Here is a 13,452-nt window from a genome sequence, read left to right as displayed (position 1 = left end):
TGAAAAGAAAATGTCATTTGTTGTATGCTTTTCTGACCAGTGTGTGCTTTATCTGAAATCTGCATGTTTTTGTGCAACCTGGCTACCTTCTCAGCTTTATTCCTGTTCAACAGAAATAAGACACTATCAGGAAAAATATAAGAAATATCTGTTTATGAACATATCTGGTCAGAAGAAAAAGTAGTTCAGGATTTTTCAAGCATGTTTAGTTTGTTCCAAAGCACAAAGAATAGGATCACAGTAACTTCAAAACCTGCCTACAGGTATTCACGTTAACTCTAATAATTGTTCAGAAAAGACTGGACTCCCCTAGTCATTTGAACTTGCCAGTTATTTAATTGAAATCCCACCATTTCCAATCTCATTTTTGGTGAAAGCAGGTTTAATGGACTCCAACGATGCTGTGTGCCTAATAGCATATCTCTATACATAAGAGGGGGCATTGGTTATAGCCTAGTCTATTTCTCTCTTTTCTAACAGGAGTTAGACTTTCTGTTTCTGCCATGTCTAAAACCAGTAAAATAAAAATGAATACCGCTATACTTTGTTGAAAGGAATTACTTTACAGCAAAGCCTTATAGCACTTTTATTGCTCTGAAAGTGGGCAGTAAAGTTGGCATTGGAAGAGGGAAGTGTGATCCATCTAAGTGGAGCTGTACATTTTACTAGTTTTTCTTACAGAGTGGCCAGAAGTTAATATTTGCTTGTACAGTTAGTCAAATTATGTCCTGCTAGTATCATCACAGTGACAGTACACAGATCTGACCACTGGAAAATTACAAGTTAAATACAAAACCATTCTACTTGAGTGTTTACTCACATTGTAGGATTTCTGGCTAGATCGCCCAATTTGTTCATGCAGCTCAACTTCATCAACATCTCATGCTTTCTTGCACAGGACTATACCTTGTTTCCAAGAGAAAGTACAAGTTTACACTTGCCAGATGTCCTAATTCTTGCATCTGCAGGCTACAGACATCTTGAAGCAAGGGAGCAATACAGAGAGAAAGGTTCCTCAGTAATCTTTGTCTCCAGTGAATCATCTGGGCAGGACTACTGTAGAGTCAAAGGATTATTCTGCTAATTGTCTGCCGCAGCTTTCAGATATGCACACAAATTATTGTAATCTGCTTTTGTGTTCTGTCTCAGTTAAACACTAGGATGGGAAAACAGAATAAAACTGAAATTAAACTAGCCTGTATGCACCGAGTTGACTATAGTTTCCATGTACTTCCAAAGAAAAGTTATGTTGCTCTTCTGTAAGGTTTACTGAGAACATTCAGGTCCAAAGACAAAAATAGCTTCCATCTTTGGGACTTTGCCTAAATTAATAAAACATAACACAAATGTTTTTGTGCCTCTTACATTAAAAATCAAAAGCACCTGGAAATTATACACTCAGCTAACTTTGTACAATTTTAAGGCAACAAGAAATTCTGATTTTGAAACAAAATTACAAGATGAGAACACTGTTAAGACTGAAGACAGAATCGAAAGAATTCTATCTTTATTATATACAGAACAGGCTGTTTTCTTTCAACTGGCATTATTCTAATACAAGGAACAGCTTGGATCATTTCCTCATTAAAATGATATGGACCCAAGAACACAAATTTACGGGAGAAAATTGCAGCTGGAACAGATCCTAAAAGGAATTCTGAATAAAAAAAATGAAACTGAGAATTTTATTTTAAAGAAGTGAATTACATTTGGAGTGGGATATATTGTAAGTGGCCATAAACGAAAAAGCTTGTTTGGCCATAGTTATCTTCTGTTGACAATGGATTATTATTTTGCCTTTATACACTTGGAAGTACTGTGTTTTAAGAGAGAGGGCTCCTAAGGATGCTCCATGGTGTGATGTCTACTGCCTTGGAGGGTCCACATTTTCACAGATCTTGGTTTCATTTTTTTTTTTACTGCAGTCATAGAACTGCAAAACATGCATACATGCACACACACACGCACACACACACGTGCGCGCATGCGCACACACACACACACACACACACAACCTCTCTACTGCATATCTGATTGTGTCAACTATGAAAACATGCAACTATCTTGTGAAAAATGCTACCTACATTATAAATATAACCTCTTCTATTTCATCCTCTTTTTCTCACAGTTCTAAGATGCTTCTAGTTGGGGCGGGTTTTTTTTGTTTTTTTGGTTTTTTTGTGAACAACAAGCTGAGCTGTGCCATTTAAAAATGGCAAAAAAGCCCTATACTATTTTGTGTTAGATTGATTTGGAGATACAAATAGCTAGTACATGATATTGCTAATCATAAGCTCTTCCAGGTAAATGTCACCTGACAAAGTTTCTTTCCCTTTTTGAAAATAGGTTGGCTTGACAAATTTTTACTTTATGAGTGGAAAAATGAAAAAAAACCCACCTACTCATCCACCTGGTGCTTTATTCATGGCAAACACATCTTGCTGTCATAGGTTATCAAAATTTGCCATGAAAATATGTAGACAACATATTGGTAATTGTTAGTATACAAAACCAAAGATTTTCAGATTTCACATTCCTTTTTAAACTCTGCAGCATCCCTCACTGTTACACTGGCTTTGGCTTTAAAGGCTTTATTTTGTGGAAATCTCCACCGGAACTTTGTTCATGTATGTACCAGCTCCTACAAGGAAACACTCGGGTATTTAAAATAATACCTTGATTAGAGCCCTAGACTAGAACTGAATTAACTTTGGCAGATTAACTAGTCAGAGGTCCATCTGAAAACAACTTAACTTTCAGGCAAATGATTCGTACTCTTTCAAAGGATCCACAGGATTTCTCTGTACAGATTTTATGCACTGTTTGTGAGTTGCCCATTTAGTGCACTATTTGGCTGGACAACAAAGATTCACCGTCTGGGTTTGCAACAATAACTTTCAGAGTTCCTACAGTCTCCCATTTATAGTGAGGGACTTCTGTTTTGGGCTTTGTTTTGGTTAAAGCCCTACTTCAGATCACAGCACAGTCTTGCAGATAACTGTGCCACAAGATGGGGAGAAGCTCTGCAGCATTAGGAGGAAACAAATGCCCAGGTGTAGGGCCTCGTCCTATGAGGACTGCTAGTGGAGCCAGTACATCACCAACCCGTTGCTTCAGCGTTACTGCAGAGGAACCCAGAATCCGTAACTGTAAATACAGCCAATACTCACCTCCAGTAGTGTGAAATCAGCGTGGGAGGGATAGGTGGAGGAGATGTCCCAGCTTGGAACAAGGACAGTCAATGAGGAAAGTGTTACTGACTTGAGAGTATGTTTAGGTTGCTAGTGGCAGGGTACCTACACCCTCCTAGGCATACCCTACACAACTTTAATCTTGCTCATCAGATATTGATGAGACTTATGGAGCATCATAGACAGGACAGTGCAGGTGAAAGCCCAGAATGAAGTTATCACGGGGATAAAGAGAAAGAATTCGCACTGTCTCAGGCCCACCTTCACATACACGCCGTGGCAGGGAGGGGATGACATACAAACACACAGAAGGGATACTGTTTGCTACCAGAAATGAACCTGAAGAATAACAAACACTATGGGCATGCGTTAAGAGCTGTTTCAAGTGTTTTGAAACAATCTGGATTTTGGCTTTTTTGGGGGGGTAAGTGTGTAGATTTAAATGAGGGTGATATCTCTTCTTCCTTCTGGTGCACCTCTCAGAGCATCACACTGCCAAAGCTCACAGGAGCACTCAGGGCAGAAAACAAGTGCAGGGAGGAATCAGTACATATTAATGTCACAATGAATTGACACCTTCCTGATTATAACAACTGCCACAGGCGCAGGCATGAAAAATATGGGGTGTTTTCACTGTTTCTGGCTCCCTGTAAAGCAGAGATCTACATGCAACACTGACAAAGTACGTTGTTCTCTGTGGAGCCTCCTTGCAAGGCACACCTAGTGCATCCCACCACATCTCGAGTAGCAGTCACCGCCTGCGGTGCTGTAACAACAAGCACGACAACCGAGGGGTGTCAGCCAGAGCCAGCCCTCTAATCATTTTTAAAGTGGATTTTGCTGTTTCTCACTGACCACACTCAAAAGAACTGGTCACTCATAGTCTCGAAAGTTTTACAACAAATTGTGTGATTAAATTCCTTAAACACTCCTGCCCATTACTAATCCCTTTTTGCCAACATCCCTTTCAGGAAAAATTGCTGCCCTCCATGGTGCCTGATTTATATTTCATTTTGAAAACAGGAAGTAAAGGGATTAAAGTTGAGGATTAAAACACTTACTCTTTACAGCATTTTTTCTGCAGAATACTTTCTTAGTTGCCATGGGCACTGCTCGCTGACCCTCAGCGCCTGAATGCACTTCATTTTGCATTAATGGCATCTTTTAAAAGGACTCTATAGAGAACAATTGAGGGAAAATATCCTTATGTTCAACTGTTCTCAAAGCAAGAAAATAGATTTGCCTCCCTCTCTTCTCCATACTCTCTCTTTTTCAGTTTTAACAGTGAAATCTGAACTAAGACTTTGAACAAGGGCAATTGAAATCTGAAAGACGCAGAAGTACACCGGGTTCATACTGCAGGATCTGGAGAAAAGCTGTGTATTTCCCACAAAGCAGGTGTTCATAAACAGAGCAGTTTCTCCAGATTAATACAGTCACATAATGGACAATGTCACTGGTAACTAGCTTAATGCCCTAATAAGCTGCTGAAATATCAGTGATGTAATGCTTTAACCCTTCTTGGCTCACTCTTTCCTCATCAATTAATCATTCTGAGTAAGAGAAAAGAAAAAAGAAGTAAATTTATTCCTTGTAACGTGCTTTAAGCATTGTGTTTCTTGGTTTTCAAAGTTCTCAAATACTGAGAAAAGGATTAAAAAATGTAAGGGAATGAAAAAATCTGGAAATAAGTGTTGTGGAATGAAATCAACCAAAGATACTAGCAAAAGAACACCACAACATACTTCTTCCTGTTCACATTCTCCACTAAATCTAAATAATGGGATAAAATTTTGCTTATTCAAAATCTTAGAAAACACTGGTAGATTCATCAATAGTGCAGTAAAAGCAACATGTATTCACAATAAAAAGAGCCTTGTTCTACTGTAAAACAATATTAACAACGAACAATCAGGAAGTGCACAACATTGTTCGAAGTAAGAGTTTTGTGTTATTTTTGTGGGGGAATGATGTATTTGCTGACATGACCCACAAAAGACAAAGGTAAACAATCTATCAAAAATTCATAGAAAATTCCACTTTAACTTGTAATGAAGAAGATCATCTGAGAAATATTATCCAATGGAGGGACATCACATCTTTAAACACTTAAAATTTTTTTAGTTTTTCTTAACTTTCCATTAGGACAGGTTTATATATGCTATATATAAAAGCGCTCTGAAAGAGAAGTAGCAAACTGTTAGAAAGGGGATATAAAATGACCAGGATTCAGAAGAATACAGTGATCCAGATCTGCCTGTGAAGCTGGCAATTTTCTACCTCCTTTTTGCCAGTTCTGGGGATGCACAGTGGCAGAAAAGCAACATCTGCAGGATCACTACCAGCCATGCAAGGGTGCCTATGTCAAGTCCATCCTTTTCAGATGGGACACCTGCTCAAGGTCAGCACAGGCCACTCTGCAGAGCAATGCCAGGAATTGTTTTAGCCAGATGATCCGTGTCTTTATTTCTCTACTTCCAACATGCTCCACACCTGCTGCGGACTAATCCACTCTACAAGCCTCTACTACAACCCACAGTAGGAATGAATGTGGTTGAGGGGTAACACAGTCTGCCTCTTCATCTCAGGAGTGCAATATAGGACTTTAGTGCTTTTTTTATTAGGAAAAGTATTGTAAAAAATTCCTTATTTGCTTTCAAAATGTGATGGAGCAAAACCTGAAAAGATCTCCTTCCACACAGGTGTTATAGGAACACCACGGGAGAGTCTTTCTTTTTTGGGACTATGTTTCTCCAAAAGCCACTGTTCTGTCATCATTTTACAGCTAACCTATCTGCTTCAAAAAGGAAGATTATCAGGCAGAAATGCGCCAAGCTGGAAGTGCAAGTCTGTGTGCAGATGCCTGTCTCCTGAGGTCTCAACATCCCCTTCGTTCCTTACTGATTTGGTAGATATACCAGATCCAATACAATTCAGAAAAAACTCTACAGAGTATAGACAGCTTTTTAAAATATCTTTTGGACCATGTTTCCCAAAGCTATGCCTGTATGGTATTTGCTTTCAGTTAAAGACAGTGCAAAAATTCCATCCTGGAAAAAGTCAGGAAAACGGACCCATGCACAATTTTTGTGTTAGAATAAGACAGAGTATAAATCAAATAAATAAGTAGCAAAACTATTTCACTAAGGCTGATGCTGCACTCTTTATCTGCTCAGCTCCTCTGTAATATTATAAAACACAGCAGTGGGCTAGGAGGCTCATTTGTTATGTTATGGACCTGCTGAGGTGTTCAGCTATCTGGCCCAATGAATCCAGGCACGGTTTCCTCAAGAGTGATTTGAATAATCTGAGATACGGGTTTCTAGAAGACAGACAACTTTGAGAGACATTGTCAGTTAAGCATTCAACATCTCAAAGCATGGCTGTGTAATATACCTGAGCCATAACTAACTTACACAGAAAGATTACAAATGAGGACTGGACACTGCTGAAACAGCCAAAGACTCAAGGATTGACCAGCTGAAAGAGGATAGCGTTTGGTTTAAACTTGAACTTTCAGTTCCAGGCCTACACTGAGAAGCCCAGAGGGGTTTTACATTGCCTTTAGCGGGTCTTGTTTATCTGAACTGCTTAAATGGCTTTTTTTTTTTTTTTTTTTTTTTTTTCCGCAAAGGTAGGGCTATCTTGGTGGGGCCTTATTTATTATAGTTTCCCTTAATTAAACGGAAGCAATCTGCTAAATCTTCTATTTTGGCAGGTCATATTTTAGACTACTTAGACTTAAAGACAAGTTTTAGACACGTTATGTATGATAACTTTGGTCCTCTGCTAAAGCTATGGAAAAAATGAAAACTGTAACTAACAGCATAACCATTGCATCATTCAGATGATGGGGCAGATGCTATCAAACTGCTCTTGCCCTTGCCAAACCACGGTAAGGAACCAAAACTACCTTTTTTGCCACTGGAATGACAGAAAATATGGTTTTTTAAAAAAGAAAAACTTTAAAAAGAGGCATTAGGTGTTGCACATGTTCATGACAGGAGATACACAGGGCCAGTGGAGGGTCTATTCCATTCACAGTTGGACTTGTGTATTACTTAATAGTGAATTATAGTTTTTCTTCAGTTTTAGAAATATAGATTTCTTCAATATGACTCCTGCAGAAACAGCAGACTTTTTTCATGGCATGCTTACACAAAAAAAGTAAAGTTCCTGTGCTTGTACAAGACTGAGCCTTAGTTCTCACAACACCAGATTCATCTTCATGAAGACCATAGTCGTAATATTTTTCTAAGTTGGTTTCAGATCACTGCATAGGTGAGAGTAAAGGCTGTGGGTTTTCTTAAAGATTCTGTTTTATAATTTTATTTTCACTAACTTCAACAAAAAGACTTACTAAAAGAGTTGTGTGTTTGTATGTTCAGACACAGTATCATCAATTTACACATGAAAGAAATTTTCAGCTGTCATTCACTGAAAACATACAGAGTGTACCCAACTGAAAATTAAGTTTACTTGCATCAAGTAGCATCTTACTTTTTGCCTAATCAGAGACTCCACAGGATGACTCAAGGAACAAAATTACTCAGCACTGTTGATGATATTGGAGCTAAGCTCTTAACTGTAGCCTTACCTATTAAAGCTGTTCTGTGTATATGAACTGTAGGATCTATCAGACATAAAGATTCACTTCAACTTAGATGTTATTTTTTATCATGAACAGCTGCAGCTAGTACTGTAGAAAGGCAATTTTCTGAGTCCAACTAAAACAAAAAGTATCAATGCATAAATGGTTCTGATATTTTATGAAGTCAGAAAATAGCATTTTGTAAGAAGAATAAATAATATGAAAATTAGCTGAAGCAAATATCCTGCTCCACTCATCCTGCTTTGTCTGATTCTCCATGCTTACACAAAACAAGCAAAATAGCTATACCATTATCAGCATATATTTGACAGAAAAAAATGAAACAATACTTTTAACTCATGAATTATCCCTCCTTGTCTTATCCTTTCAAAAATGCTGCACATTTACCACTGAACCTGGGGAACAATCAGTCAGGCTGTTATAGCCCCTCTTTGCATAAAAAGCCACTGCTTCAAAAAGTAACTCAGTTAAAAACGGGGGTTTTCTCCTTTTTGGAAAGAGTTTACAAAAGGGCCAAACCCACTCATTTCTGGTCCCAGTATGCCCTGAAAATGCACTGAAGACGATAAACGCTGTTAGGTAACTACTGATGCGAGGGGAAGTGGAAAACGTTTTTTGAGATCCTTAATTAATATGAGGTCCAAGCTAGACAAGGATTAGCGAACACACAATATATAAAACATTTAAATGGGCTTTGGCAATATGTTCCAATATGCTTTCAAAATAGACAGTTCAGACAAATTCTGCACATGGAAAGAATGAAGGAAAGAAACTGGAAGAAAGATCAGAGGATACAGGAGTATCTGGGACAGGCAGAAAGGACCGGACTAGTCTTGCCACAGAATATGCACCTCAGTCACCTACTGACGTTCAGTTTGGGTTGCATTTCCTAAAGAATCAGGGCTACAAAGGTGGAAGGCAGAATAAGAAAGGAAATACAAAGAGAAAAGGGTTATAAAAATGGAATCAGAGAAGAAAAAGCAGGAGAATATATAAATCAAGCATAGGCAGCCTGAAGGTTAACGTCCAAGTATTAAATTTAGAAGTAGGTACTTCTTCCACATCGGTCCCAAGACACACCCATCCAGACTGCTTTAAGTTACATACACTGCGTCAACTAGCGGTTGGCATTTCAGAAGAAAGTGTGAGAAACTGAAAATGAGCAGTACAGAGGAACCAAGCTTTTCCCCAATTTATTTAGTTTGGTAGTGATTTCTAACCTGAAGTATGAGCACCGACATCCCTTGCAAATCTTCTTTTTTCTTTTTTTTTTTTTTTTTAATCCTAGTTTATAGAGCCACAAACACTCTCAATATCCATAAAAATATTGTGTTCTCCTTGAAACCCACATGGCTCTTAGCTTCTACTATATATTGTGGAAACAAGTACTACATGGCAACTGTTCACTTACAAAAAAAAAAAAATCACAGTTTGCTCTCCTTTCAAAGTTGTAAGGAGGAGATGACTGAGAAGAGGACAGGTTTTAAACTAATTAAGTGCAGGGGCATGTTATGCACTACCGTTCCTCTCAGTGCCAGTTTATGCTCTCATTTTGAGTGCTGTGAAGTTTCTGGTCACTGACTGCCCTGCTCAGTAGCACCATCAGTCTTCCCCAGGGAAAGATGAACCCCAAGCACAGTCAGCAATTTCTTACTTTTTAAAATAAAGTAGGAAGCACTGCTTTTTATCCCATGAAAATATTTTAAAAGGACTGAAATTATGATGCATAAGGTTTATACTTCAAATGCTTTGCCAAACATTTTAAACTTCTGTTCCCAGGATTTTGCATGGTATTTGTGTACCTGTTTGTACTCACACATATGGAGAACTTTTGGAATTCATAAAGACTATGAAAACAGGCATGGCCACTTTCACTTTTTGGCTTTCCTTTAAAAAGTAAATGAAAGTTGCCCGTACCATTTACTAAAATGTATTCATTAAATATAGCTGTGCCAGGGACTTCTCAGGATATAGGATTTCATCCCATTACCTGGAGAGATTCCCAGTTAAGCATATTTGGAGGACGGCAGGGGTGGGGGTGGAGAACAGAGGCAGCCTCACATGAGCTGCAGGAACAGGCATTTTTGCCCTTCATAGTAAAACATAAATATATATGAACAAAAGCTGGTTAAAAGAATTCAGAGATGTAAATTTATCTATGTTAATTCTCACTGCCTCATTTGGCCCTATCTTAAAGGGCCAAAGAGAGGGTCAAAGCTTTGAAGACATACCTCAAAAATATGGGCTGAAGACTCAGTGTAGCCAGACTGCAGTATACTTAGTAGCTGTGTCTACTGCTATGAATATACTAAACTCTGGTATTTTAAGTCTATGCAACATCAAAGACACATTTGTACATACAGTCTTGGAGAGCTAGCAACTTAAGACACCAAAGTAATGTCACTTAGCGTGTAGGGGGAGGTTAAAAGGAGGATTAAAAGCAGTCAGGCACGATATATTAAATGAATCCATGACTAACAGGGTGTGACAGCAAAGGGTTTCATTCTTTTCAACAAAATAGTTCCCTAGGGCTGGAACGATTACTCCACTGTGCCTTTATCACCTTGGAATTTTTATGGTTATTTTTGATGAATTCACATTTTTGTAAAGACTTTTCTGACATTAAGCCAATTTTCATTTTTAATTAAAGTCATAAATAATCTTAATTCTGCCTTAAAAGGTTTATTGTTTCTTACTTTTTTATTATTATTACTGCCAGGAAATATTTCAAATACCAAAGCATGATGTGAGTTAGCAAATATAAGTTCTCAAAGGTCCAGTAACTATGCTGTGCCTTGTAAACATTATACATGGCAAACTTCATCCATCTCTTAAAGATCTGGCTTGACTGATGCCACATTTTTTCTTCTGCTTTTCTGCAGATTTGAGTTATTTCCCCTTCCATATGTTAATATATCTCAGGTGACCAATGGGCATAAATAAATCCTTGTAAAAAAGAGAAGATGCAAAAATAACCAATTTTAAGCCCCAAATGCAGACACAGATAGTGAATCGAGGAGTAAAAAGAGTCAGCTTTAAACTAGCACAAAGGAGGAGTGGAAAACGACAACAACCACAAAAAACAGATGGGAAATGTAAATGCATCAAGGGAAACCCCACATAGTATTGTAATTTGATGCAATCAGACAGAAACATACTGCATTATTTTACTTGCAGTCACAGTGCTGTTATACTACAGCTTAATCAGGTTCATAATGAAAGTTGTAGTTCATGTGTCACATATGTATTTTTCAGTATACAAAGCCTTGTACTTTGCTATGTACTTTACATACCTGTAGGAGAAGGTGTGCGGGTGGCTAAGCTGCCCCAGGGACAGGCAGGAGGGGGCTCACAGTCCTCCCCACAGCCCTGCTTGCTATGAATGGCCATCTATTTCATCAAAAACTTTGAAACTATAATTTTTATATGGGGCTTGCTTCTTGAAGGTTTATTTATCCCTACACCAGTGCATGCAAGTTCCCCTTTAATCAGTACCAATTTCCTATAAAATAAAAGCTTAGATTTTTATCCTCAGTGGACTAAATAGTCTAATGCAATAGTGCCAGTGATTAATACGTGATATGATGAAAAATGCTCAGGAAAAAACAATCATTTCCTTAGCTAGCAGCTCAGCTTTTCCAATATGTGCTTATATATACAAACAACTGTTGACTCATGGAGTTGACATCCACAGGGACCCAGCATTGTGAAATGTCTTGATATTTGGAAGTGTCTGGCATATGAAAATATAATTAATTTTACACTACAGCTTAATCTTACATACTGTCCATCTGTCACTGTCCATCTGTCCTCAAAATTCATTTTTCTATCTGAGACAGGCTGCATTCACTGGATGTTGCATCATCATGTATTTAGCAAGTGGCTTTAAACAAAACTTTAAAAATAAAAATCTCTTTTTTCAAAAATTATTTTAAATTTGTTTCATTACGTAAGGTTAGTGATTAATCAACATATCAGAAAATATAGCGCATTAAAGCAATCAGCCTCATTAAGTCAAAGATAAAATCATTATTTATATGAACACCAGACCCATTATTACCCATTAACTGTTTTTCTAATCAAGCAATCTGAAATCAGCATAGGTACTTAAGATGCGTGGATGCAGCTAATATTAGAACACTGGCTTCCCTATATAATTTTTATACCGACCAACACACTACAAAATTTACCTTTTTCCTGGCTTGTTGGTCTTTGGAAGAATGTGCTTTCACATGCTTTCTCAGAGAACTTGGGTCCGTGTATCGTTTAGTACATCCTGGAATCTGACATGCATAAGGTTTCTAAGCCAAGAAGGAAAAGGATAAAGAAACACCTGTTAAATCACAGATCATTTTAACCTGTTGAAAATCCTCTTTGAGCCTTGGGATGCTGCAGGACACATTACCACAGAAAACTTAACGTTATACATTTCTACAAGCAGAATGCCCAGCAATTTATCAGAAAGGTAAAGGAGAAAAGTAAGGCTTATAAGGAAGACAAACCAAAGAAAACCTTTCTGAAACTTTTAAAAGCATTTAAAAATTGCCATTATGGCATCTTTCATTGTTACCCTCCCCCCCCACACCTTTTTTTTAATCAATGCAACAGATATTGCAGGTTATACTCACAATTTTTCTACCCTCAGAGCAATCTTTGACTTAATCAGAAATTACAATCTTTAGTGAATCAGGTAAAGAAATTGCAGGAAAGGCCTGGATAGACTGTTTAGGGTTATAGAGGAAATCTGCTTCAGAGAAAGAGAACAAGAAAAAATGTTAGTTTACTACAGTACAAAGCAAGCAAGCAAAAACCAAAGCAAACATTGAATACTAAAGTATCAGAAGTATTGCACACAAGGATATATCTGAAGTAAACAACCTTCTCCAGCTCATTTTTTCAAGTAACACATATGCCCCTTTCGGAAGAAACCAGTTCTATAATATCTTACAGTTTGCTTTAAGAAAACAGTCTAATTTACCAGATAGTCTATAAATCTCTTCTTCTAACTACTCTAACCTGCCTGTCTTCCCTGAAGACTTGTAGGTCCAGAATACAGAGTATTAAATAACCATCAGGTCCAACTGTTTGCTAAAATTAGCTATTTCATAGCTCAGCCAGTAACGCTTCACAAAGTATTTCCAAAAACACACTTTTACAAATGGCTGACTTATCAGTTGTAAGTCTATCTGCTACCCAAAATGGATCAATTACATTTTGTGAGAGCAACCTAATTCGAACGGCATTATTTCTGTATTTTTTCTTCTGGACTTCTGCCCCTTGGAAACTGCTTGTCTTTTCCTAAACCTGATTTTGCTTTGTTATGAAATGAAATGTGTTTATTAAACAAACCTCAGCTGTGACTCAAATGCACAAGCAACAATTTCTTGGCATGAAAATTTTTAGGTTTCCCAAATTACTCTTCCTCTCTTGACTTTCTAGATTGCGCGTGAACCTTAATTTCATCTGAGTTTTTGTCAGGAGCTAATAGTCACTATCACGGGCGATTTTGGTGCGTTGTATAGTGACTAAGGGTCCCTAAAGATCACCTCTGGGCGAGAAATTCCTCCCTCTGCCTGCAGCTAGGCCCATAGAGCTGGGGTCTTTCTACCAGCTCATTTGGTCCACCTTGGTAATGTTCACGCTCACATC

At 37.9% G+C, this 13,452-nt stretch overlaps 1 protein-coding gene across 1 annotated transcript in view; it reads right to left on the bottom strand.

Annotated features, from left to right (window-relative positions):
• Positions 1-13,452, bottom strand: part of GLIS3 (GLIS family zinc finger 3) — a 164,366-nt gene that overhangs the window by 36,574 nt on the left and 114,340 nt on the right. Inside the window, exon 5 of the mRNA XM_064501679.1 lies at positions 11,994-12,104. Within this exon, the coding sequence (XP_064357749.1) occupies positions 11,994-12,104 (111 nt within the window). The remainder of the gene's footprint in view (positions 1-11,993; positions 12,105-13,452) is intronic.

This window comes from Dromaius novaehollandiae, chromosome Z (assembly GCF_036370855.1).
Source record: "Dromaius novaehollandiae isolate bDroNov1 chromosome Z, bDroNov1.hap1, whole genome shotgun sequence".
NCBI lineage: Eukaryota > Metazoa > Chordata > Aves > Casuariiformes > Dromaiidae > Dromaius > Dromaius novaehollandiae.
Note: the sequence above shows the minus strand (reverse complement) of the source record. Positions and strands in the feature narration are given on the sequence as shown.